General features: G+C 41.3%; 1 protein-coding gene and 1 long non-coding RNA gene across 2 annotated transcripts in view; one reads left to right on the forward strand and one right to left on the reverse strand.

The window, feature by feature from the left end:
• Positions 1–1,166: 1,166 nt before the first annotated feature.
• On the reverse strand, positions 1,167–19,772 carry LOC135364111 (uncharacterized). The gene is made up of 4 exons (XR_010410699.1): positions 19,646–19,772; positions 12,876–12,962; positions 7,060–7,186; positions 1,167–2,431 (listed from the first exon to the last, which is right to left on the reverse strand). It is a non-coding gene; the product is annotated as an uncharacterized LOC135364111 (long non-coding RNA).
• A 26-nt stretch (positions 19,773–19,798) lies between these two features.
• TOX (thymocyte selection associated high mobility group box) overlaps positions 19,799–25,660 on the forward strand; it is a 295,904-nt gene continuing 290,042 nt past the window's right edge. Inside the window, exon 1 of the mRNA XM_045899001.3 lies at positions 19,799–20,055. Coding sequence (XP_045754957.2) covers positions 19,954–20,055 — 102 coding nt within the window. The 5' untranslated portion in view covers positions 19,799–19,953. The remainder of the gene's footprint in view (positions 20,056–25,660) is intronic.

Consider the following 25,660-nt stretch of genomic DNA (forward strand, 5'->3'; position numbering starts at 1 on the left):
TTAAAAATATTTTTGTTCATGGGGTGCCTGGGTGGCTCAGTCGGTTAAGCATCAGACTCTTGGTTTCAGCTCAGGTCATGATCTCATGGGTCATGGGATCACACTCTGTGGGGAGTCTGCTTGGCTTCTCTCTCTCCCTGCTCCTCTGCCCCTCCTCCCACTCTCTCTCTCTAAAATAAATAATAAATCTTTTAAAAAAATTAACACCCTTACAAAAATATTTTTGCTCGTGTATATTATACAGATCCACTTTTTTTTAGTTATACCAGAAGTTTTCTAAACATTACGCTCTCTCTTCCTTCCCTACTTCCTTCCTCCCTCCCTTCCCTACCTCTCTCTCTCTTTCTAACACACATGCATGCACACATACACACACACACACAATATAAGACTTATTGAACCTTTTTGCATGTCATTCATTGTGTGTTCCGCAAGCATGTGATTATATTGGCACCACAGCATTTAATCATAGAAATGTAGATAATTTAGCTAATTTCTATTTTCAGACATTAAGATTCCAGAAATCTTAATATTTTTACAGCTATAAACAGAGCCACAAATCATGTCCTTGTATAAAAATCTTTGTATCCTTGATTATTTCCTTAGAATAGATTCTTGGATGGGTTATTATCCTGACAAAGGGTATGAACTCTTTTAGGGCTCTTGATGGATTTTGCCAAATTGCTTTCTAGAAAGGTTGTAGCAATTTACAATTCACTGCAGTGTGTGATAGGTGAAAAGTGCTGTCTCTTCGGTGATTTAATGTGCATTTCCTGATTACTCGTGAGATTAGACATTAACCGAATGCACTATATGTTTAACCAATTCCCTTGTAAGAGTATCAGGTGATTTTAATTATCCCGTTTGAAGCTTTGTTCTTCACTCAAAATATTTGTGCATCTTCCTCTAAGCATAACGCTGTGTTATAACTAAGGATTAGCTCACCAGCCCAGCATACTTCAATATCCAAGGAATAACTGGCATACAAGGGAACAATTATGTAATGATGCAAGGAAATGTAGCGGCAAATGAAGGCTTCTGCTCAGCAAACCCACGGCTGTCCAAAAGCAAAGATCCTTATTTCACTGTTTTGAATAATCAAAATGAGGCTTAATATAATTTCATGATTTCTATTGAAAAGGAAAATACCATATTGAAATGTGACTTTAAATGATTTTTAATTTGGCTATTTTACAGCTAATATTGTTCTTCTACCCCAGGGGTATTTTGGATCCATCCAACACATCTATTTTCTATACCAACATCTTGCTCAAACCCACTGCTTGTTTCCATGATCTCCAGGAAGGGATCTGCTAATTGTCACCTAAAGGAATTCCGAGATATTATTTAACAAACTATTACAATTTAATACAATGATAGTAAAACCATTGGCTTTTCTCTTAGTTTTATAAATCACATTCTTAGGAAATTAACTCTTTCCTTCTAAAAATATTCTTTCCATGTGAAATATCCCTTGGAACAGTCACTTGCCTTTTCATTGCATTATTATCCATAACAATTTCTTAGTGAAGGCCTCTCATGTGAAAATATGGCCACCTCGATGAAAGTTTGTGATATCCTCACCAGAATGTTCCTTTAAATCCCAGATAAAAAGCTTTACATCTCTTCATTCCCTTGATATCCAGAGACAGAGGGTCGGTTGACCATGAATGCTGCAGGCAAGAATAAAAACATGTGCATGCATCTCATTTACACCAGAGGACAAAAGAGAAATATATATATTTCTGTTTTAAATAATACAACTAGGTAAAATCTAATGCAGGAAAATAGTAGATTGTGTATCAAGCAGCTCCTTTATTGAGAGACTAATTTTTGTTTTATTATGAAAATTTTTACACTATTTTCTGGGTGCACTGGCTTCATGAAGGGTCTGTTTGCATTGTAGGTTGCCAGAACTAAGAAATGCTTTGCCTAATCTCCATTGCTACAGGCCTAATCCTGGTAGATGTGATGGGCTATTGAGTACATCATTTAGGCAATATTAAAGAAAACTGTATCTTTATTGAAAAAGGGAGAGAGGGGCACCTGGGTGGCTCAGTCGGATAAGCGTCCGACTCTTGATTTCAGCTTAGGTCATGATCTCAAGCCCCATGTCAGGCTCTGCGCTGGGTGTGGAGCCTGCTTAAGATTCTTCCTCTCCCTCTCCCTCTGCCCCTCCCCCCCTTACGTTTTCTCTCTCTCTCTCTCAAATAAATAAATAAATAAATATTTTTTAAAAAGAAAAAGAGAAAAAAAAGAAAGAAGAAAGGGAGGAAGGGAGAGAAAGAAAAAAGAGGGAAGAATCCACAGGGTGGCCAGGCAATGCTCTGTTCTCAGCTGGGTTCGCTTGTCCATCTGTAGTCAGCTTTGCTGATCTTGGCAGGTCTCTTCAGTATGCTAGCTTGAGCTTGCTTTAATGGTGGAAGCACAGCTAAAAACAAAACAAAAGAATAGGTGTGTGCAAGGCCTCTCAAACCAGCATAATATAGTCTCTTCCATTTTCTAGTGTCCAAAGCAAATTCCAGTATTAATTCAGACTTAAGGAATAGGGAAATGGACGGCACCTCCTCATGGGAAAACCTGCAAAGTTGTGTTTCAAAGAGTATGGATAAAAGAAAAGAGAAGAATTTGAGCTATTTTTGAAATTCATCTACTAAAAAGATAACAATTGTCTACAATAAAGTTGCATACATTATTCCCCCCAATTTTTCCTTAAGTTTATCACATCCTACAATGTAATTTTAATAATAACAAATCATGCTATATTTACCTCCAAGTCTGTTATGTAAATAACGTTATTGATAAGCATCTTCTGGGTCAATATATATCTAGTTAGATCCGTCCTTTAATGTCTCTATAAGGTTTAATAAATCAGTGTATCCTCATTTAAGCATTTCCCTATGGGTGAAAATATACTTGACTTTTTTTCCTATCGCAAGCATATCTCTACAAGCGCATCTTTGTATACTCAGGATTCTAGTAATAAAAGTTTGTTTCCTATTAGAGTGATTTCTGGTTCAAAGGGTGGATATATCTTTTATTTTACTGGAATACATTTACTTTACAGAAAAGGACTTGTTTTCGTAATATATGTGTCAAAGTAATTAATGCCAGTTGTTGGAAAAAAGAACCCCAAAGTACGGCCACTTAACACACAGAAAGCCAGATATGGGTCAGGCAGCCATCTTGAATAGCTCTCTACCACAGGGTTACTAAGGAACCTCAGCTCCTTCCTTCCACCACGTGCCTCTGCCACCTCAGAGAGTGGCCTTTGAATTCCTTCACCAGATCCTCTGCATTCAACAAGATGCCAAGAAGAGAGAGTGTTAGGATAAAGAGATAAGGAAATAAATTAAGGCCAAGGCTTGGAGTTTCTTATTTTCTTTCACTGATAATTCTTTGGCCAAAACTCAGTCTCATAGCCTCAATCTAAGTACAAGGGAAGCCGGGAAATGTAGTTTTCTTATGTGCTCAGGGCTAGGAACAGTACCGATGAACATCTGGTCAGCTTGTGTCTCTGATGATATATTTTCTGTATGTGATATTTCTATTATTTTATTATTATTATAATATTACTATTATTGTTATTATTCAAAAATCCTGAAAAACTCAAAAAGGAACAAATCTTGCATAATGCCAGAACTTTTAAAATCATAAAAAGAAGCAAATGCTCCTTATCCATCCCATCCCAACCCTACAGGTAAACACTGTTAGCATTTTAGAGTTTATTCTAGTTTGTTTCTGAAACACGCATCTATTTATCAAGTATCTATCTGTTTATATCTGTTACATATCTACATGATAGGGGCTGAACTGTGTCCCCCCCCAAATTTAACATTTTTCATGTTGAAATTTTAAAGCATCTCAAAATGTGACTATTTTTGGAGATAGAGCCCTTAAAGGGGTAATTAAGGTAAAATGAGGTCATTAGGGTGGGCCCTAATGCAATATGATTGGTGCCCTTATAAGAAGGGGAAATTAGGACAAAGACATGTATAGAGGGAAGGCCACCTGCAGACACAGGAAGAAAGAGGCATTTATGAGCCAAGGAGGGAGGCCGAAGAAGAAGCCAATCCTGCTGACACCTTGATTTCAGATTTCTAGTCTCCAGAATTGGGAGAAAATAAACTGCTGTTTAAGCCATCCAGGCTGTGGTACTTTGTTATGGCAGCCCTAGGAGACAAATACACCCGATATAACTGCACATAAATTATATGCTTTCAAACTCCTTCACATTCCCCTTTGTACATAAACCTCCCCCCCACCCCACTTTTTTTTTTGGCTGCAAATAAATCTTTTTAAGTTTTTGCCTATATTTTTTTTAAAAAGCAGTGATTTTCATTTACATTTTCTCAGTTTCTAGTGAGAATTAGAATTTTTTTTCACATGTTACTATTTGCTTCTGTAAATTCACTATTTGTGCCATTTATCTATTTTCAAGATCATTTTGTTCCCTTTATTTCTAATGCGAAGACATCTGTATGTTATGGATAGCAACACTTTGTTGCATAAAATGTGAAGATTTTTCTCCGGATCTGCCATTGGTATTTTGACTTGGGTTATGGGAACGCTTTGATTTATAGAGGCTTTACATTTTTCTATTTCTTCATGAGCTTCTATTCGTTAGACACTATGCTAGTTGTTGCGGGATATAGCATGATAAGCAAGTCAGAATCTCTGTCCTCAGGAGGATTATAGTCTCTCAGTTAGTTGAGGCAGGTACATAAATATGCAGAATACATAGCAGCCTATGCAAGACATCATGAAAGAACAAACACTCAAGCTGGAGCAAGAAGGTGAAGAAAGACTTTACAAAGAGAGCATTCATGGAGCATCTTGAAACACGAGGTGAGCCAAAAGAGCATGTCTAACTAGTACCCAAGACCTGTTTATTAAAGGCTCCTGCCCACAGAGTCTGAAATAGCAGCCTCAAGAGTATTCCTTTATTTGTTTGGTTGATGATGTTTAAGAGTAGCAAGGTAGGGAGGGGTGAGGTGTGGAAATAGTAGGCAAGAAAAAGCGGGAAAGAGAATGGATCTGCCCTTTAGGTTTCTAGGGAAAGGTCAGAAAAGAGCAGGCTCAGCAAGGTGGTGGTGGCGGGGTGGAGGACATCAGAGCTCCACCTCCACCCCACGCAAGTGATGAACTTGGGTCTCTAACCAATTCTGAACGACTCCCTGGGCCTTGTTGGTACAGCTCAGGAGCACTCAGTGTATTAAGTGGACACATGTCCGTGTGCTCTGGAGGCACCCTGAGTCACATTTGGCCATGCCTATGAGAAAGCGGTTCGCAGAGTAAAGGAGGGTGCATGCATGTGCAGAGGCGCTGTGCCTGAGCTGGAATCCTGGCTAGCACTTTCTTACTTTGGGACTTCCCTACGTGGTGCCTTTACCTTTCTGTGTCCCAAGTTCCTCTCTGATGAACTGGGATTAATAATAGAGCCTGCCTAATGGGGTAAGAAATCAAGTGGGATAATACATATAAGGAATTTAAACCCATGCCTATGCTAAGGACGCGTACATACGAGAAGTATTATCTTACAGTCTTTGTCAATCTGCCTACCAGAAAGCATATTTTGTCTTCTTATTAGCATCCTTGTCATACAGATAGGGAAACTGAGCATCAAAATATGGATCCAGGGGCGCCTGGATGGCTCAGTTGTTAAGCATCTGCTTTCGGCTCAGGTCATGATACCAGCGTCCTGGGATCGAGCCCCGCATCGGGCTCCCTGCTCTGCGGGAAGCCTGCCTCTCCCTCTCCCACTCCCCCTGTTGTGTTCCCTCTCTCATTGTCTCTCTCTCTGTGTCAAATAAATAAATAAAATCTTAAAAAAAAAAAAAAATGGATCCACTCCCCAAAGTCTGGCAGATAGCACAACTTGTATGTAGACCCAAGATGGCAGATCCCAGAACAAGGGTTTGTAATCCCCACACTGTGGTCTCCCCCACCAGCAAGCACACACTAGCCAAGAGTATAGAAGCATTTTTTTTCTACTTCCTTGGCAGAAATTGTTGCTTGCATTGGGGTAGTTTCAAGGTAAGGAGAGCAAAGCCAAATAGTGTCATCTAAAAAAGAGGGGGTAAAAAGAAATTTTCTTTAATATATTCTTCCAGGCTTATTTAATTATCCAGATAAATGAAACCTTAGATCTACATATTCTTCGGTGCCCATAGACCAAATATAAGGGCACACTTACTTGCTGAAGTTGTGTTGGTGTGATCTTTCTTGGCCTGGAGCGGGAGGCCAACATCCCTCCAAATAGCCACGGAGCTAGCACTTTATGACCATTGGAACTGGACCCCTCAGAAGGCAGCCAACAAAGGCAACGGCCAACGAGGTTGGGAGTTTTCCTTTCTGTACAATTCTTTTTCTGTCTGATCACTTGGCAGTGGGAATTATTTAATCTGATTTGTAGCCTCTATATCCTGCCAGAACCTCACATTCTCAAAATATTTTAGAAAGTATTTTAGAAAGGAAATTTTACACTGCCTGTGAAGTAGAATACCTATTTGAGATATTCTTAACAGAGGGGTTGCTGCAGTGACAAGGAGGTTTCAGCCAAGAAGATGGTGGGGAACTGCCCATGGCTTTGAAACTCACATGGGAAGAGTCAACTCAACTGCAAAGATGGAAGAATTGCAGGCAGCTCAGGAGAATTTTGACACAGCTGTTAAAGGACATTGCAGAAAGAGACTTTCTCCCACTCCTGTTCCCCAGAAAGAGCCCAGCCATGAAAGAAAAAGAACTCAAATGTATCCCCAAATGCAGAAGGACATTCAGTGCCATCTCATTGCTTCAGCCAGTTCTTCCTCGGGTTCTAAAATTGAATACAACAGTGCTTTCAATTAGAACAAGCAGTTACTTTATGTGGGGACAGATTAAGTTAGTGTTAGTGTTCAGACTCCCTTTTTGGATTTTCAATTCCCAACACTGAGATGAAAAAGATGTTTTGCAGCTCCCTTACTTCTTCCAATTTCTTGAAGCCCAAAGATCCAGAATAAACCACTGAGTTCTAAGCCAGGTCTATTACAAACCCCACATCCTTGGCTTTAAACCCACCTTTGCCACCTTGGTGCTATTGATGAGTGCTCAGGAGTCTAGGTCTTCAAGTCAGGGATGCTCTATCCAATAGTATACAGTAAATGTCATTACCTCTCTGTGTCTCTACATTCGTATCTTATAGATCCTGAAAAAAAATTCAGATAGACAACAGATGATGAGGTCATAATAAATGTATTAAAGGAATACTCTTTAAAAGGCATATGCTCCCACTCTTTGAAACTAATGTCACAGAAAGAATAAAATCTTTTTTTTTTTTTCACACACTGTTAAGCAGGAAACATTCAGTCTTATTAGGACAATTTTTAGGTTTTAGTGGTTAGAGCTAAACTATATAGCTGGACCAATAACCTTGCAGTGCATATTCTGTTTATTGGAGAGGCAACAAAGTCCTGGGATTTAAAGTGCTGTAAACTGCTGTGTTCAAATCCTGGCTCTACCGCTTCCTGTGATTATGAACTTGTTAGAATTATTTTGTCAACACACAGTGAAGAGAAAGCTGTTTAAATTTATTTGAACTCAATTCAACTAAACAAATAATTACCAAGTACTTGTTATGTTTCAGAAATTGTGCTTGGCATTGCAGAGCCTCAGAAATGAACAGGACATGGGAGGACTGCCCCAACAGCTTGTTGAGAAGAGAGAATAATAGGATCACATACACACACACACACACACACACATACACACAATCGTAGCACAAGGTGAAATGCAAGAAGTCCCATGAAAGAATGAAAGAATCACTAATAATTGTTCAGGGAAGGAGAATGGGGAAAGCCCAGATCGGGGAGGAAGGACCAGGAGGAGTTTCAGGAAGAAAGGAGGGTAGTGATGGTGGCAGGAGGAAGTGGAAGGCAGGGCTGGGCCTTGTAGAAGCTAGAAAAAGACAGGGCATGCTGAAAGAATATGAACTGATCTGCTCTGGTAGATACACAGACACTGAGAGAATTAAGACTACAATTTAATATATTAAAGATCTGGAATGCTGGGTGCAGAGTCCTTACTTAACTCCAAAAGCAATAAAAATGGACAACATTCACTGATATGCACCAAGTGCCTCTGGAAGCTTCTAGAAAGAGATGAAATATTGGCTTAAACTCTAGATGCAAAGATACTGAATCAATAGGAAGCAACATTATGAGTTTTTTTTATGTGGAAAATAGCAGATTAAACTTTGAATGGAAATTTATAAATTAATTTACAATTTTTAAGAATGTGTTGGAACTTTATCACATTTTACCAAGAGGCAGCCTCTCTGAAAGACCTTTTTTTTGCAGGAATTGAAATAATTAAATTGAAGATTCAGTGTACCTTTTCAATCATTTTATTAAAAAACTCATTCTGGTTTTCTCTGAGGGAGAGATAAACCACTGCTTAAGGAAGTGGCTGAATCTTTTTTTAAACTACTGTATTCACTATAAAATATATGACACTATTCCCAAATAACACCTAATAGAAGCTGGTTACATCAAAATCAGAAAAAAACTTGCCCTTTCAAAACGAGCTTTTTGTGCTTGTCTTTAAAGCAGATGTTAGAAGTACAAGGGTGATTGAGATATAATCTAGAATGGGAGAAGAGCTTATGAACAAATCATCATTACAGCACAGTAATGAAGGGCTACACAATGTGCCTTGGTGGAGGAGGAGGGCTTAGCCCAGCTTGACTGAAGGGATATTTGATTTGAGTCTTGAAGGTAATAGGAGCTATCATGTGAATATGTGGTAGTGAGCATGTTCTTTCTAGACTGAGGGAACAGTAGGTGCTAATGCTTGAAATTAAGACAAGCACAAGCAGCTAATTGCTGGAGAGCAAATGGTTTGATGTGTTTGGGTAACAGAAAGGCTCTTGGAGGCATTTAAGTGGGGCAATGGTGTGCTCCCAAGTATCTGCTAGGTTGACAGTCATGGTGGGTGTGTAGATGCTGAGTTGTAGGTAAGGAGAATCGGTAACAGACTTGGTAAAAGCAATAGTCCAGGTAAGAAATGACAAAGGATGAGACCTATTGTTAACTATGGGATTGAGTGTAACCATTAAATGAGATATGCATTCCAGGAGAAAATTATTTATATGTGTATTGCATTTATCAAAATTTATGTGTGTACTTATTTACGATTTTATTTATTTATTTGAGAGGGAGAGCATGAGTGGGGGGGAGGGGCAGAGGGAGCTGGGGAGCAGGGAGCCGGACTCTGACTCGGAGCTCAATCCTAGGACCCTAGGATCATGATCTGAGCTGCAGGCAGACACTTAACTGACCCAGTCACCTGGGTGCCCCGAGATTAATGTGTATATTATGAGGGCCAGTAGACTGGAGAAATACAGCCAGATATAGCTGGTAGACGGTTAGAAATAGGCACCTGGGTGTCAGAAAATAGAAAAGGGACATAGATTTGACAGGGATTAGAAAATAAGTTGTAGTTGGAGTTATGGAAGGAGATAATCATCCAGGAGAGGGTATAGAAAAGCTTTTGTGGACTTGGAACCCAGCACCGTGTCTGGCAATGAGTAAGCACTCTCAAGTGTGGTATTTGTTGTGTGGATGATTGATTGAATGAGAAAACAGGTGAATGTCTACCATTCCCTCCTGGAGAACATTCCTCCTTGGAATCTAGGATTCCATGTTCCCTTGGTTTCTCTTATTTCTGTTTCTTGTCATGCTGCTCTCTTTACCTCTTTGTTCTCTTCATGTAGAAGCTCCCCAGTTGTCTATCTGCAAAGACAAATATAAGGCAGGATCCCTTCACTTAAAGACTTCACAGTCTAACAAGGAACCAATTTATAAAGCTCCAAGAAAGTCAAGTAATGTGAGAAATAAACTGTGCCCAGTGAAACCGTCTGGTATACATTCAATGGGAGTCTTAGAAAGGACAGTTTCAATAGAAAATATTTCAGAAACAGAAATCCAGATTGCTGTGGGTTGAAGAATAAATGGGAGGGTGAAGAAGAAGAGATCGGGAATCTTTTAAGAAGTTTAGTAATAATAGAGTGAGAGGTGATAGAGCTGTATCTGGAGGGAGGGCAATGTCAAAATTTATTTTGTTGGGGGAAAGGGGTTCAGGGCATGGAAAAGTTGGCCAAGAACCTAACAAAGCATAACAAATATTGTCTTAGACCTCAAGGAGCTAATTGTTTATTATAGAAAACAGACATGTAAATTGACCAGGAAGGTAGAGTGTGATAGATGTTTTGACCAGTCTGGAATGTGCCAGTTGGAGAGTCTGCAAGACTGTCCTGAAGAAAATAACGATTCGATGCCTGATCTGAATCTAAAAGAGAAATAGAACCTCTGCATGCAGATAGATACCAAGGCGAAGGGGATGCTGGGTAGAGGAAACAGCAGGAGCAAAGTCAGAGGAATATTAAAAACATAAGCGTTACAAGTAATTTGTCATTTTCTCCCAGCGTGTGAAATACATTTTCATTTCATTAACAATGACTTCTGAAAAGCAAAGTTTTAATTTTTCTACAATTCAATTTATCAAATTGCATTTTGTGTCCTACAGAAGCTTTGTGTAATCCAAGTCGTGATTTTATTCTATATTTTCTTGTATTATTTTTATAGTTTTAGCTCTTAAATTTAAGTCTATGCTCTGTTTAGAGTTAGCTTTTGTATATGGTGTGAAGTAAGAGTTTATTTTTGCATTAGGGTATCTAATTGTTCCAACAGAATTTGTTGAAAAACAATCATTTTCCCATTGAATTACCTTGTCACTTTTGTTGAAAATCAATTAACTATGTATTTATGGGTCTATTTCAGACTTCTCCTTTGTTCAATTGATTTATATGCCTATCCTTATGCCAATATCATGTGGTCTTCATTATTGTAGCTTTACTCTAAGTCTTAAAACAAGTTGTACGAATTTTTTCCAACTTTATTCTTTTCCAAAATTGTTTTGGTCCTTTGTATTTCCATAAAAATGTTAAAGTAAGCTTCTTATTTTCAATGAAAAAAAAAAAACCTAAAACTTTTATTGGGATTTCATTGAATCTATAGATTATTTTGAACAGATGATATCTTAATTATATTAAAGCCTTCATACAATGAACTTGGTATAGCTCTCCATTTCTTTAGGTCTGCTTTAATTTCACTCAGCATTGTTTTTGGAATTTTTAGTGCACAGGTTTTATATATTTTGTGGGATTTATGCCTAAGAATTTCATATTTTTGATGTTATTATAAATAATTTTTTAAAACGCCCAACTGTTGGGGTGCTTGGGTGGCTCAGTCAGTTAAGTGTCTGACTTTGGCTCAGGTCATGATCTCAGGCTCCTGGGATTAAGCCCTGAGTTGGGCTCCCCACTCATCAGGGAGTCTGCTGTACCTCTCCTTTTGCCCCTCCCACATTCGTGCTCTGTCTCTCTCTCTCAAATAATAAAATCTTTTTAAAAAAATGTCCAATTGTTTGTTGCTTGCATAAAGAAATAGAATTAATTCATACTGATCTGGTATCCTGCAACCTTTCTAAACTTACTTACTACTTTTTTTTATAGACTCTGATAAAGGACTTACATCCAGAATATACTCAGCAATAAGTGGACAAACAACCTGATCTTACAAAGGCAAAAGCTTTTAGCAGGCTCTCCATCAAAGAAGATATACTAGTGACAAATGTATGAAAAGAGGTGAGGTATTCTGAAGTTGAGAAAACACGAGGCTGGAGAGAGACGTAGATCACAGAGGATCACACTGTCCAGCTTAATATTTTCCTGGGCATATTTATATACTATAGCTACTAAAATGGCAGATTAATAACTCAGAAAAAGGAGGAACTGGTTTCTCCTTTGGTAACAAACTCCTTTGGTTACTTCTGAAAACCTTACTGTAATGGAAACACTACATGAAAATCTCATTGTCCATAAAATATTACAATACAAAGGTATTGGGGTCAAGTCCTTCAAGACGCCTCAATATCTTCAAGATAAAGTTCCAGCTCTCAGACAAACAGTTTCGGTGATCTAAACTCGCCCTCTGGGTCTCCTCATTGTCTCACCGTCCTTCCCCTACCCCCACCTTGGCACCTCAAAAACCGCCCCAAATACCAATCTCTCTTGTTCTGGTTGTTCCCAAACTTTTCTTTGTCTTTAAAAGCCTCTTTGACTTTGTTAATCCTCTTCCCTCCGATTAAATGCTATTCTCTCCATTCATTCTCTGGTACATTTCTCTTCTAGGGGTTATAAATGCTTATAGAGGCTGCACAGAAAACACAAATGAGTAAAGCATCCAAGGGAGTGGGGAGCAGAGGAGCAACTACCACCAACATATATTGTTATGTAAGACACCCAACATATAGAGGGCCCTTAATGATGATGTCCTTAATTAAAAATGGCATTAGACCCTAATTATACAGCTGAGGCACCATAGAGAATGCAATACTATTGTAACTCTTCCCAACCTGTCACCGTGGAGTGGAAGTGTTTACATATTATGATATCTTGAATTTTTTCCAGTAGCTTCCTAAGTTAACTCCTTCGGAGACAAAGGGGAAATAGCTAAGTTAAGTTGTCTTCTTGCAAAGAGCACTGTTTAAGGAATTGATGATATTTGGGGCCATCAGTCCTATTCAGAGAGATTTCATCTCTTCCTTCTAGGAACTTCTCATCAGCATCAAACACATTCATACAGACAGACATATTGGAGCACCATTAGGAACAAAATGGAAACATTAAAGCAATCCATGGATAGTCAAGTAATTGCATTACATGAAGGTCAAGCATAAGTGGATTTGTAGTGGAAGGAAATAGTGAGTACCTAATCAGGGCAGAGATCAGGAACTGTACTGGAAACTGGGCAGGGCAAGGGTACAGAATCACTTACCTAATCAGCCCTGGAAGATTTCATGGGATGAGTGGGGAGTCAGTAGCAACCATCAGCCTGAGTGGGAGCTGAAGAGTCTCTTGGTATCTTCGAAATGTATGATTTTTGAATTAGTGAATTGAAGGCTACACATTAAAACACACTATTATAAAGCAGGGAGGATTCCTTTTCTTTCATCTTTGGCTCCAAGATGGTCCTATAAGGCCATCCTTACCACGTGAGATTATCCTTTTATGAAAGTAACATTCTAAAAATGTATCCAATAGTTTAACTCTGAGTTAACTCCAAGTTTCAATATTTAATATTTAATTTAAACATTTTAATTCCTAGTTTTATAACATGTCTTAAATTTTGCCAGCAAGATCAGGTGTTTTTCTTTGTTACCAAAGTTCTTGAAAATATACAGGGATAAATCTAATGTAAAAGAAAGCATTTTTCGACTCTAAAGAACTGCAAGAGATGTCTTGGGTCCCTGTCTGGATGAACTTCATTTTATGCTATCCAAAATTTGTGAGCACAGAAACCCTTTAGATAATTAGAGCTAAGTTTGAACCCTCTGCCCACTTGATCATATAGAAGGAAGGTGTATTTCAAGAAGAGGGGTGTCCCTGGGTGCTTGGGTCATGTGACCTGACAAACTTTTATTGGGGGCAGAGATGTTACACCCAGTCCTATGGAGAGCCCACACTCTCCTTTGGCAATACATTCAAGATCCCTGGGGAAAATTCTTTCCCTGTGTGACTAAATCCTCAATGCTCTAGTATGACATCCAATTTCTTACGTTGTTTCTTCAGTGGAGGTGTTCTCTCATTGTTTGTCAAAGAACTCTTGAGATACATGATTTGAGGATATTACATTGCCCCCTCTGAATATGCCCCCTCCAGTCAGGTCCTTTAATCTTTCTTAAAGATCTTATTTTCCCAATCCTTTAATCATCTCTGTGGTAAAAAACTAAGTTCTCATCCCTTTTCGTCTCACTCTAGACGAGGTACTGACTGGCCTCAGTCCTGTGGGTTATATTTATGTTTCCACCCAAGTGATACCTTCCCAGTTTAAATTGAAGTGTTCCTGTTGACTCATCATGTCTTTTTGAAAACCAACAATAACAAAACAGAGTTATGGACACAGTTCAAGATAAGACAGAGTGTACAAGTAAGCCAGAATTATCTTTCCTTTGTATTACTCTGGGTCCTTTTCGGGCTCCAATTCATGGGAACGGGTGAGCTGTGATTGTCTATTTTCACCAAAATAGCATTTACTAGAGCCGGAATATTAACTCAGGTACAGCGAAAGGACTGTTCCTTTCATCTCAGCAGTTCCACACCTACTCACCTTCCGAGTGACTTTTTATAGAATATTAGTTTGCATTAAAAAAATCCCTTTAATTGCTTGGGAGAAACACTTCACGGCCACGCTCCAGGCCAATCCCCTGTTGCAGCTGCTCCTACTTAAGGGATAATTGTGGCCTCGCTCTTTTCCAAGGAACTAATTCTGCTTTTGAAAGGATTTGTCCTCACAGTCTATCCTGATGAGAGAGGACTGGATTATTGCTGTGTAAAATAGCTGAAGAGTCCCATTATGGCTATTATGCCACAAATGTTGTATATTGTTAAAGATTACAGTACTGTCCCACACTCAGTGGTAAGATGTGCAGGCTTTGGCCCCCTTCCCATATTATGTAAAAAATACTGCATTTTATGAGTCATTTAGTACCATGTGAGGTATCTGTGGACCCTATATCATTTCCTTCAAACTTTCCTCATCGTTCTGAAATCCTTTATTTTCTGGTTGAAAGACTTACAATCTAGTCATTTCTCACTAGTCTCCCCAGGAAATAAACTTCAGTACTCTCTGTTCTCCCACTGCATTATATTATGGATTGCATATCATTCTATTTTACATTTAAATTACTTTAGAAAACTATTTAAAAAAAAAACCAAACCTCTGGACAACAGTAAATTCTAACTGGTAAATTGAGAAAATGTAAACGTTCCTATCAAAACCATTGATGATGTTTCTAGAACCTTGAAGATGGGTAGGATTCAGCGTTGATTAGGCAGTAAGGAAAAAAAGACATACCTATTTCAACCATAATCTTGTTAGGAAGGTAAACCTGTAAACACATGCATAACAAGATGGCTTATAATACAACGTGGCCCATACGAGGTGTTCAAATGTATGGTATTTTAAAAGAATGAGGTTTCCTTCTACAAGAGAGACTGAGGTATCAGCTATTACTGGAAAGCTCACCCTTAAATAAGAGAAGGCCAGTGAAGGACTGATATTAATTTTGTTATAAAATACAGCATGCTTTGATTTTCAATATTTGGCATTTCAAAATAAATCCTTCTATAAGATCTTTCATCCCCACTGTCCATATAGAGAGGGCTATTAACCCTTAAAGAAAATTAACTCCAAAAGCTAACCAAAAATACCCCTCAAGAAGTGCCATTTTGTTGTTGTTGTTGAATGATTTTTATAAGACTCTTATAAGTCATGGATAGGATTGACTGTGTAGAGGATATTGTCCCTAATGCAGAACATTCTGTGTGTAGTTTGGAGACATTACTACAAGGTTTAGGACTTACGTCCACAGTACAAAGAATCGGTAAACATAAAATGTGGTCAATGGAAACAAGCGCAAATTTGAAAACACAACAATTATGAAACTATAATTAAAATGAAGATGGGTAGTGTTGAGGGAACAAAATGAGATGCTAAGTGTGGTTTGTAATTAGTGGTTATAGTTTCCAATGTAACTTGTAAAACTAAACAAGAAAGTGAAATGAAATGTAAAGAAATTATGACTAGGTCCAGGACATAGTATGCATTTCAGAAAGGATAGCTATCAATTCTCTTACATCAATACTATTAAGGAGATGTTTTGTTCATGGACACACACATTTTGGTAATGAGAGTTCCTAGTTTAGATGACCAAATTGTAATTTGGGTCTCTACGGCAATTCATTCCCGTTTCGTTAGAATAACTGAGTCAATTGCCACACCAAGTCTCTGTAAAGGCAGTGCAGATGATGGGGACCTGGAGTGGTGACCCTCTATGTCCCCTTGTGAGAGCCAACACAAAATAACAACCCAGCCAGGAAATTCATTCACACGAAAATTTTGTGCTTTTAACATTCCCTTTGTGCCCATGTTTATCTTTCCTCCTAGACCACTGGTTCTCAATCTTTCTTGAAAGTGATAAGCCACTGGACAGCTTTTAAAAACTCCTATGCCCAGATCCTACCCTAAATGGATTGAAACAGAATCTGTGGGGGAGAAGCCCAGGCATGAGTATTTTTCAAAGCGTCTAGGGTGACTCCACTGACCAAAGTTGGAAATACTGCTCTAGAAGACTAGAACACATCTAAAACAGAAACTGTTTTAAGTAATTTGTTCTTACATGTAGGCCTAATATATAGCATAGAGCTTTACTCTGCTTATATGTCTTTGTTGAGTAATATATGAGCAAATGGATGGACAAATAAATTAGTAAACTTAGCCATGATGTAGAGTTGAACGTCCTATAAAGTGAAAAATAATATAATGCCTCTCTACTATTTTTATCTCCCAAATTAACAAGATTTACTCATTGGTTTAGCTATTCAACTTCCCCCAAGTTTTTCTTGGGAGAACTGCTCCCCTTCCATATGTGATGGGCCTTGGGTGGAACATCATAAAGAGAATATTTTTTTCAGATCACACTGAGATGATCTTTACGGTCTACTCTTCATGTATGAGTGATTGAGGTTAACAGCTTTTTTTTTGAACCAAGAGCTCACATTCCCACCTGAGCTGGGAAAAACTCAAGCAATTCTGTCACACCAGCTGGGTGTCCTACAGTCTAACTCAGTTCTGACAGTATCTCCCTAGAGATAGCATCAGATCCCATAGGCTAAGGGCTCAACCCCACAAGACTGCTGGCACTGCCCCAAGAACAAGAAAACCACTTGAGATGCCAATTGAAAGCCCAGGGTTTTAACTGTGCTTCTGACCGATCAGCTATCAATCAGAAGTTCCCATGACCCCCTCCTTGGGTTTGATGATTTTAGTAGAGTGGCTCACAAGACTCAGGGAAAACAGTTTACTTACTGTTTACCCATTTATTATAAAAGTATATGATAAAGGATACAGATGAACATCCAGATGGAAGGGAAACATAGGGTAATAAGGTATGTGGGAAAAAGCATGGAGCTTCCATGCTCTCTCCAAGGGAGCCACTCTCCATGATCTCCATGTGGTCAACCAACCCCGAAGCTTTCAGAATTTTGAACTTCAGGGATTTTTATGGAGACTTCATCAGGAAGGCATGATTGATCATTAACTCCATTTTCATTCCCATGTATCCCCCTCCCCCGACCCATGAAGTCGACCTTCATGGTCTACTCTCCATGTATGAGTGATTGGAGTCAAGAGCTTTTTTAATCAAAAGCTCACATTCCCACCCCTCACACCATACCATGCACAAACATGCCACTTTGACTCTACTGATTGCACACAGAAGAAACCAGGTCCAAATTAAGTAGAGGGACACACAGTTCCCATGCATTTGGGTTTCTCCTCAAGACAGAGCAAAGTAGTAGGCCTAGGGAACAAAGTATAGACATCATTGTCTTCCCTAGGTGTCAAAATGTTGATAAGGAAACTTTTCATCTTCCTGATGTTCATAGGGCCCTCAAACAGACATCAATTACAATTCTAAGGAAGTTTTCAGAATTGAATTTTGAGATGATGTAATACGTTGATAATGAATGCTCAATTGATGATAGAAATTTAAGCTTGGAAGTATTTAAATTAAATTCAAAAGTTTTTTTTTTAATTGTGGAAATACCTATAAGCATATTTTAGCATCTACAACTGAATTTTGAACACTGACAATACAAAACACAAAACATTTAAATTTTATTATAAAGACCTTTATTGAGAGGGAAAACATTTTCTATTTTTTATTTTATCTTATGCCTCAAAGGACCTGTAAATATGGAGTTTCTTCTGAATCCAGTGGAGAGGAATTCTTTTTTCATACTGCCCTCTCTCCCTACACAGTTTCCACCATGTCAATCTTGAGATAAGGAAAGTGCCGGATTTTTGCAACTTATAAAAATGATGAAGGGAAGAAAGAAAACAATGGTTTAAGAGAAAAAGGATGCAAGGAGTACAAAGCAATGCTTAGTAAAAGGTTCCTAAAAAGCCACATATAGACACTCAATGATGTTATCATTTCTTATACTTTCTTCATAGATTTTCTTCCAGATCTCTCTGATTGTACCTGACAGGCTCTCAATTGCAGAGGAAACAACATAGCTGTGAGAAAGTTGTACAGAGCAGTAGGCAATCAACATGCACTGTACAGTTGCGTGGGGTGACAGAATGTTATTTGTATCCTCCTTAGCACCAGAAACAAGTGGAAAGGATGAAGTACTTCCAGGCTCCTTTGCAGGGTCTTGGGCCCTACTGCAGGCTACTTCCTCCTGGGAAGGTAAATATCACCCACTCCTGCCTGGACTTCCCACCAAGGACAGAGCCTCAGGGATAAATCTGTTGGACTACAGCCAAAATACGCGGATTTTTTTTTTTTTTTTTTTTCCAGCCATCTGGAAAAAAACGAAGTTGCAAGTTTCTGTGTTTCAGAGGTAAGGCGGGAAAACATGATTAGTGACTTCCTCCCACTTACCGACCAGAGAAATGGGGAGGCTGATTCCAGGTCTTCCGTGCCTCTCCAAGAGCATCACTGGGCTTCCAATTACAAAAAGACAAGAATCCCATCAGGGGCAACCAGCAAGCCCACGTGTTTTCCCTCTAGCCTGATCTTGTGTGTTGATGATTGTTTCCCTATTTACACTTTGATTTACCCCTGTGGTCTTTTTAGAGTCTCTAGGGCTGCCTTAGCTTTGCGAACCCTCCAGTGGGTCCACAGATCATTGGGAGGTGAGGGCTGGGGGCGGAAGCGAGTGACAGAAGGGGGTAGACCCTGCAACCCCTTCGGGTCCCTAGCCCAGTAGCCCACTACAGCGCACAGATGATTCACGCTCCCTGCGGGTTCCCGGTCCCCAGGACCGGCGCTGCGTGGACTAGCCGCATCCACCAGGGGCTGGGAGTAGGGGTGGGGACGCAGAGATGCGAGCGGGGAGAGCCACCAAAGGGGAGGTGGCGGACGCAGAGAAAGAGGTGGGGACCGCCGCGGAGAGGGCGGTGGGAGCGGGGTGGGGCCGGGGCGGGCCCGGGGGCGGGGCTGCGGGGCGGGGTGCGCCACAGCGCCCCCTTGCTGCGCGCTCCCCGCCGTGCCCCGGGGCCGCCGGTGGTGGGGCTCCGCAGCCCCTTTGTGTGCGACGCGCTGGCCGGGAGGAGCCCGGCTCGGGCACAGCGGAGGCTCCGCGGGGTTCCGCCGCCCCGGCCCGCTCCCGGCCGCGCTCTCCTCCTCTTTCTCCGCTCCTCCCTCCTCCGGCCCCCGGCCCCCGGCCCCCGGCCCCCGGCCCCCAGCCCCGAGCTTGCAGCCATTGGGCCGCGAGCAGCCCCGCGTCCTGCCGCGCACCCTACCCCGCCTGGCCTGGGGCGTTCACCCCCCACTCCCGCCCTGTCCCCCTCTTCATTCCTCCCCCCATCCCAGGCCTCCAAGGTGGAGAAAATAAACTAAAAGCAGAGCAACTCAGAGACTCCAATAAAACGCCCAGGACCTAGAGCCCGAGCGCGAGCGCGTGTGCCGGGCGGCGAGGGGCGCGGGAGGCGGGGATGGGGCGGCGGGCGGGGGGACAATGAGCGCATGAAGTTACCTGCCCGGCGGCGGCGGCGGCGGCGGCGGGACCGGGAGGCGGCGGCGGCGGAGCAGGCTGCGCGCTCGGCGCCGACGGGTGCGCGCCGCGGCTTGGGGGAGAGTTGAGCGCTTTTCCCCCCTCTTTTTTTTTCTTTTTTTTTTTTTCTCCTCTTCTTCTTAAACAAACCACAAACGGATGTGAGGGAAGGAAGGTGTTTCTTTTACTCCTGAGTCCAGACACCTCTCTCTGTTCTGTCTAAGCTTGTTTTGCTGAACACTTTTTTTAAAAAAAGGAAAAGAAAAGGAGTTGCTTGATGTGAGAGTGAAATGGACGTAAGATTTTATCCACCTCCAGCCCAGCCCGCCGCTGCGCCCGACGCTCCCTGTCTGGGACCTTCTCCCTGCCTGGACCCCTACTATTGCAACAAGGTGAACGCTCTGCTTTTGTTTCCACCGTGTTCTTGCTGCTTGATCCCGGGAGGGGGGCGGCGGCGGCGGCGGGCCGGCTCGGCTACCGGTGCCGGTCGGCGGAGGCCGGTCCCAGGCGCGCTCGGCTCGCAGCCCGCTACAGCCCTGCGTGCTCTTGGGTAGTAAATACTGTGCAGCAGCTCCGGGGGTTTGCCAAACACCGCGATTGTGCGGAAAGTGACACGATTTGCTCGGATTCTTTCCTTCCTGCTGTCCGCGACTAAGGCTCCCTGACTAGGTTTGCCGGGGGGCGTTTAAAAAATTTTAAGAGAAAACCACGGAACACTTTGGGGGTGTGTCTGGGGTCCGGGAACGGAGGCAGAGAGTAAGAGAAGTCAGTTTATTTTCTAGTTTCCCCTTCTCCCTCCCGCCCTCTCACGGGCTGCGGGGACTCGTGGCACCGCTTCCCTGACCGGGATTAGTTGCCAGGGGAGCAGCCGGGAGTCGGGGTGCAGGGACCAGGGAGACGCCTCCGCCCCCCGCCGGGACAATTGCTCCACAAGTCTTTTGTTTTCCCAAACCCTTTCGGGCGGCCGAGCCCGGTGTTCGGACGCCGGTCTGCGGGCCAGGGTGCAGCGGGGTAGTGGGGTTTGGGGGACAACTCCCGCTTTGGGGGGCGGCGGTAATTGCAAGTTTGTTAGAAGCCGGGCGAGCGCGTCGAGTTGACGTCCGAAGCTCCAGCACTCCGCACGGGGCTGGAGCAGGGTCCCATGCCGGGCTGTACTCCCAGCCCGGTGACCCCGGGTGCCAAGGCCGCGCGGGACCCGGGCGCGGCTGATCAGGCGGGTGGCCCGGGACGGGGGTTGGGGCGGGGGGAGCCGGCCGGGGCTACTGCTGAGCTCCGCTTGTCCCATAGATAGAATAGTTAGGGGGTGCGAAGGGAGGGTGCTTCTCCAACTCTCGGCCCCGGGAGGGAGGACGCGCGGGGACTGGCCTCCGAGAGCAGCCGCAGGGCCACGGCTGTTCTCGCCTCGGGCTTATTGGACGTGTGTACGCGGTCCCGCCTGGTGAACGTCGGCGGGGAGGAATGAGTTCTCTGAGACGCTGGGCGAGTGGTTTAGACGCCCAGCTCGCGCTCAACCTGCCTGATGCTTTATCCGCTGCAAGCAATTCCTTGTCGGCCCCTCGGTGAATTCCACTGGATAAATCGTTGGGACTCCTAATATTTGCCTGGTGGCGAGGCATCATCAAACAGCTTTTTTTTTTTTTTTTTTTTTTTTACGTGATACAGAGGTATTTAGCGCGCTGCATCCTCATCCCCCGGGGTCCCCACCACGCCACCCCCTCGCAGCTCAGTCTTGGTCAGTCGGGACACACACACACACACACACACACACACACACACACACACAACTGTGAGTTAAGTGAACCACAGATATCACTCCGGGCAGAAGCTCCTTGATGTTGTGTACAGTGTAAGGCTCAGTAAAAGGGATGTGCTGTATGCCTATGATGGATAGGCAAGTTTGAAACGAAGGAAATACAGACTTGTGCAAGGCAGGAAGGCTTTTTATCGCACAGGGAGCTCTTTAGCTCCGAACAGGTTGGAAAGCTCGGGTAACTTTGGCAAGAGAAGTTTGTGTGATGAAGTTTCATTATTTGTTAGTGGCATAGTTCTTTTATTTTAAAATCTGTTTTGCCTTTATAAGCAAGTATTTTGTGTGTGTAACATTCTGTTTTGCTCATAGCACTAATACTAACAAAAATAATAAAGTAGCAGACCTATCATGGATAGTAAACACATCTTCCAGAGTAGTAACCAGTACCAAAAAGTTAGAACCATTTTGGCAGTGAAACTGGACAAATCTTATTAGATTTATCGGTGATTTTAGGCTCCAAAAAGAAGGTAATGACTTGGATACACATTTCACTTGTCATTCTTGTGATAGTAGGGTCAGATTTAATTTAAAAGTTAAATGCTTTGGAAAATCAAGAATTACTTCAATATATTAAATCATTTTCCAATTAAGTGCTTTAAATAATTTTCGTAGGTTGTGCTGTGAATTGAATAAATTAATTTAGAAAGTCTTCAGAATTTCTTTACTAGCTCATTGAAGTTCCTTTTAAGTCCCCCCGTGTATGAGGAGCAAACTGTTCTTTTTAAATGCAAATTAGCCACCCTTTCTATAGACTAGTTGCAAGTCTTCTATTTAACTTATCCAGGGAATAATGGATTTTTAAAGATGCAAAGTCATGATATACTTCCAATAGTAGGAAGGGACTTCATGGAAATGCTTCTCGAAGAACGCCTTCCCCTGCCTTTCTCTGTATAGCAGTCTATCAAATATATTTGTCACTGATCCCCCGATTATATTAAATATACTGAGTAGGTTTGGTAGGCCCCAGAAAATCCAGACACTAGTTTTTTCTACTCCGTCATGATCACCACTGGTACACAATTTCTATCCAGCTTCACTATTTTAGTTGCTTAGAATGTAGTCAACTAGCATTCATTTTTGCAATGACTCAAGTGGATTTGCAGGGATATGGAAGATAGGCAGAAGTTTGGAAGAGGTGAAATAAGAAATCTGCATCTACATTTAGTAAAAACAAGTTGGATCAGACTTCCCTAAAAGAGCCAAGACAGCAAAGTAAACCTTGCGTCTTTCAGAGGTGTAATGAATATGTGGTTTATTACAAGAAACAGTCACTTTGTCAGGTTATTTGTTTTTAATAGGTTGATAAGATCATAAATTAATAATTATCTTTATTTTAAATCTGTCAACACTTTTGTAGTTCAAGTTGGTGTGCTAAATCCCAGTGGAACCAGTATCTTTATGTGCTTCAGAATCATGCAGTTGTACCTATAGTTTTCCCAATGATCTTTTTTTCAATGTTAGAAGAGACCCTAATCTACAAAATGAATATCGTCTTCCCGAAGCTTTTCTAAACTAAAAGGAGGTTGTGTTACCCTGCTGACACTTTCCCGCTGCTGCTCTATAGATTGCCAAAACGCTACTTACATTTTTCAGTCAATAAACTCCAGAGGAGGAATTTTTTTGGAAACAGTTTAATCTACTATTGCTCTGTTGTACGAGCACATTACGTTATGAGCACATCACTATGCAAACTGGCCTCCATTTTCACATAGCCCATTGCGGGAGAAAAGTGAGAACAATGCGGATGATGTTGGTTATGGCAACGGTGCGAGGCATCTCTTATACAAACAGGAGAACGGATGGCATGTTGCTGTATATAGGTCAGCCTTTGAAAGAGCAGCGTAGCTCTTAGACTGGACAGAAACATGCAGGCTGAAAGTAACAGTGTTCACCTCTTGGAACTTAAAGCATGGCTACGTTGCAGACATTGGGAGATGGTACCATAGTCAGTTTCATCTAATTAAGACTATTTTAAGTAACATTGTATCCCTTAATTGAAATTGCGTTAAAGGAGCTCACAACTGGAGTGCAGTAGTAAAATATAGTCCTATTTTTTGTTCTAGTTGAAGGTGTCAGAGCATCAGTTTAAATCTATACCTACGGAGTAATAACAGTTCCTTTCAGTTTCTTAGTGCAGTGTCATTTGTAAAGATTGTTTTCACTGATTTTATGCTAAATTGGGACAAAGAAGTGGCACTTTTTCATTTTTACAGTGATGTGATGTGTTCAGTTCTTGCTCAGTATCTGCCCACATAAGGAGCAGTAATACAATGATGTTATGACATGGCTAATCACAGGGATGCTGACCTCTGCCAGCAGTGGGTGAGGAAATAATGGTCTTCACTGTTCTCAGTGGTTGCTTTTGTGGAATCAGGTCCTGAATCTTTCTTTGCTTGGTTTAGACACAGGGAAGTCCAAGACACAGACCCATGCTTAATACTAGTATACAGAGTAAAGAATAATGGCCATTTGGGATGTTGGGCTTTTGTCATTGAAATGAGGAAGGACAGTGTATAATCTTTTCATATAAACATAGGAAGAAGGACCTATTTGTGATGAACTCAGCATTGAAATGTCAGGGCTAACATTAAACACTCAATAACTTTTGAGAAAAACAAGATTCATTATTGTCTCTGCTAAATCTCCTTTGAGCTTATTTTCATATTTAGTCAGAGCATTATGTCTTGTACTTTAATGTGACAAAACTCATCACATCTAAAATACAGGATGTGCAAGCACACATGAAGGTGGAGTCATTATTCCTGCTTTAATAAATGTAAGAAAAAAGAGGAGGATGGGAGAAGGAGGAGGAGGAGGAGGAAGGGGAGGGTTATAAGCAATTTAGAGCATCATGCTTGATTAGTTCTCTTATCCACCTCCATAACTTCTAGGACTTTAGTAAATTCATAGTTGATACTTGGGGCATCATTAGTGTGATTAAAATTCCCCTGAGAGTTTTATTGGCTGGATCTTTCTTAAGTTTTGAAGTCCTTAAAACGTGCTTTAAATAAAATTTCTATAGGTAAGAAAGAGCATAAAACAAGCAATCATATGGTTTTGGCCACTAAATCAGATATCATACAAAAACCTCAAATGTAGCTATCTTGACTTTGTGGGATATTTCACTGTCACAAATTCCAATTTTAAATGTCTATGAGAAAATTGTAGTTATGGGTTTTGGAGAGCTCAAATGCTATTTTTAACACAGCTTATGTGGTTTAGTATGCTCACAGTTTATCATATATATTTAAAGTTACTGAATAATGATATTAAGGAGTGTTTTAATATTTTGCTTAGTTAGGAAAACTAAACTGATATTTAAATACTATCTTAAATATGCTGCTTATTGTAGATCTTTTTTAAATGATGTGATTGTAGGGGATGTAAGAACAGGAAAGAAATAAGGCACTTGAACCTGGAAGAAAAAGGGAAAGTTCCAGGTTTAACAGTGGCTTTCTTGGGACCCAAACTGGGTCTCAAATATTGGTTTCGTTATGTGGAACTATTTTTGTGGCCATACCTTTTTGTGATGGGCTCAATTCAAGAGAGGGATAACAGTAGAGAAGTGGAGGAAAATCTTATTTAGCTACAAAGGATGATTTATTCTAGTGTTTTCCAACATTTTGCTAGGATACTAGAAAGTTGAAAAGACCCTGGAGATATTTCTCAACTGCTAGTGATCCTTCCTGTCCTGATTCGAAGCCTGCCCTCAGCAGCAGGTCTATCTGTATGCCTCCTGCCTCTCCCCCCTCCTGCCTCCCCTCTTCCCAAACACCTCCAATCCAGGAAGAGCCTGGCACCCTGGCTTCTCTCCGCCCCAATCTTAAATTGAACCTGGGAGGTCTGTACCTTCTAATGTGAACTCTCCTCCCTCTCCTCAGGAATGTGACTCAGCATTGTGGTTATCTTGGAGAGCATGCTCCCTTTCCTGCTTGTCATCACTGTTACCATCATCACGTTGACATATCCATTCTTCCTCCAGTACCTGACCTTATTTTCTGGTTAAGGAAATTGGAATCTGCCAGTCTTCGGGTTCATATCCACTTTTTAAAATCCCAAATTAGGTTCTTCTCTTTTTCTCCATTTCCCTGTCTGAGTGAATGACATAAGGTTGTGCAATGATAGACCAAGAAACCATAGATAGGATGCTATGAGGGGAAATAACTAGGGTGGCCATTTCTAAGCTC

This window comes from Mirounga angustirostris, unplaced genomic scaffold (genome assembly GCF_029215605.1).
Source record: "Mirounga angustirostris isolate CCGP_5_RB_7025 unplaced genomic scaffold, mMirAng1.0.hap1 SCAF_4, whole genome shotgun sequence".
In the NCBI taxonomy this organism is placed as follows: domain Eukaryota; kingdom Metazoa; phylum Chordata; class Mammalia; order Carnivora; family Phocidae; genus Mirounga; species Mirounga angustirostris.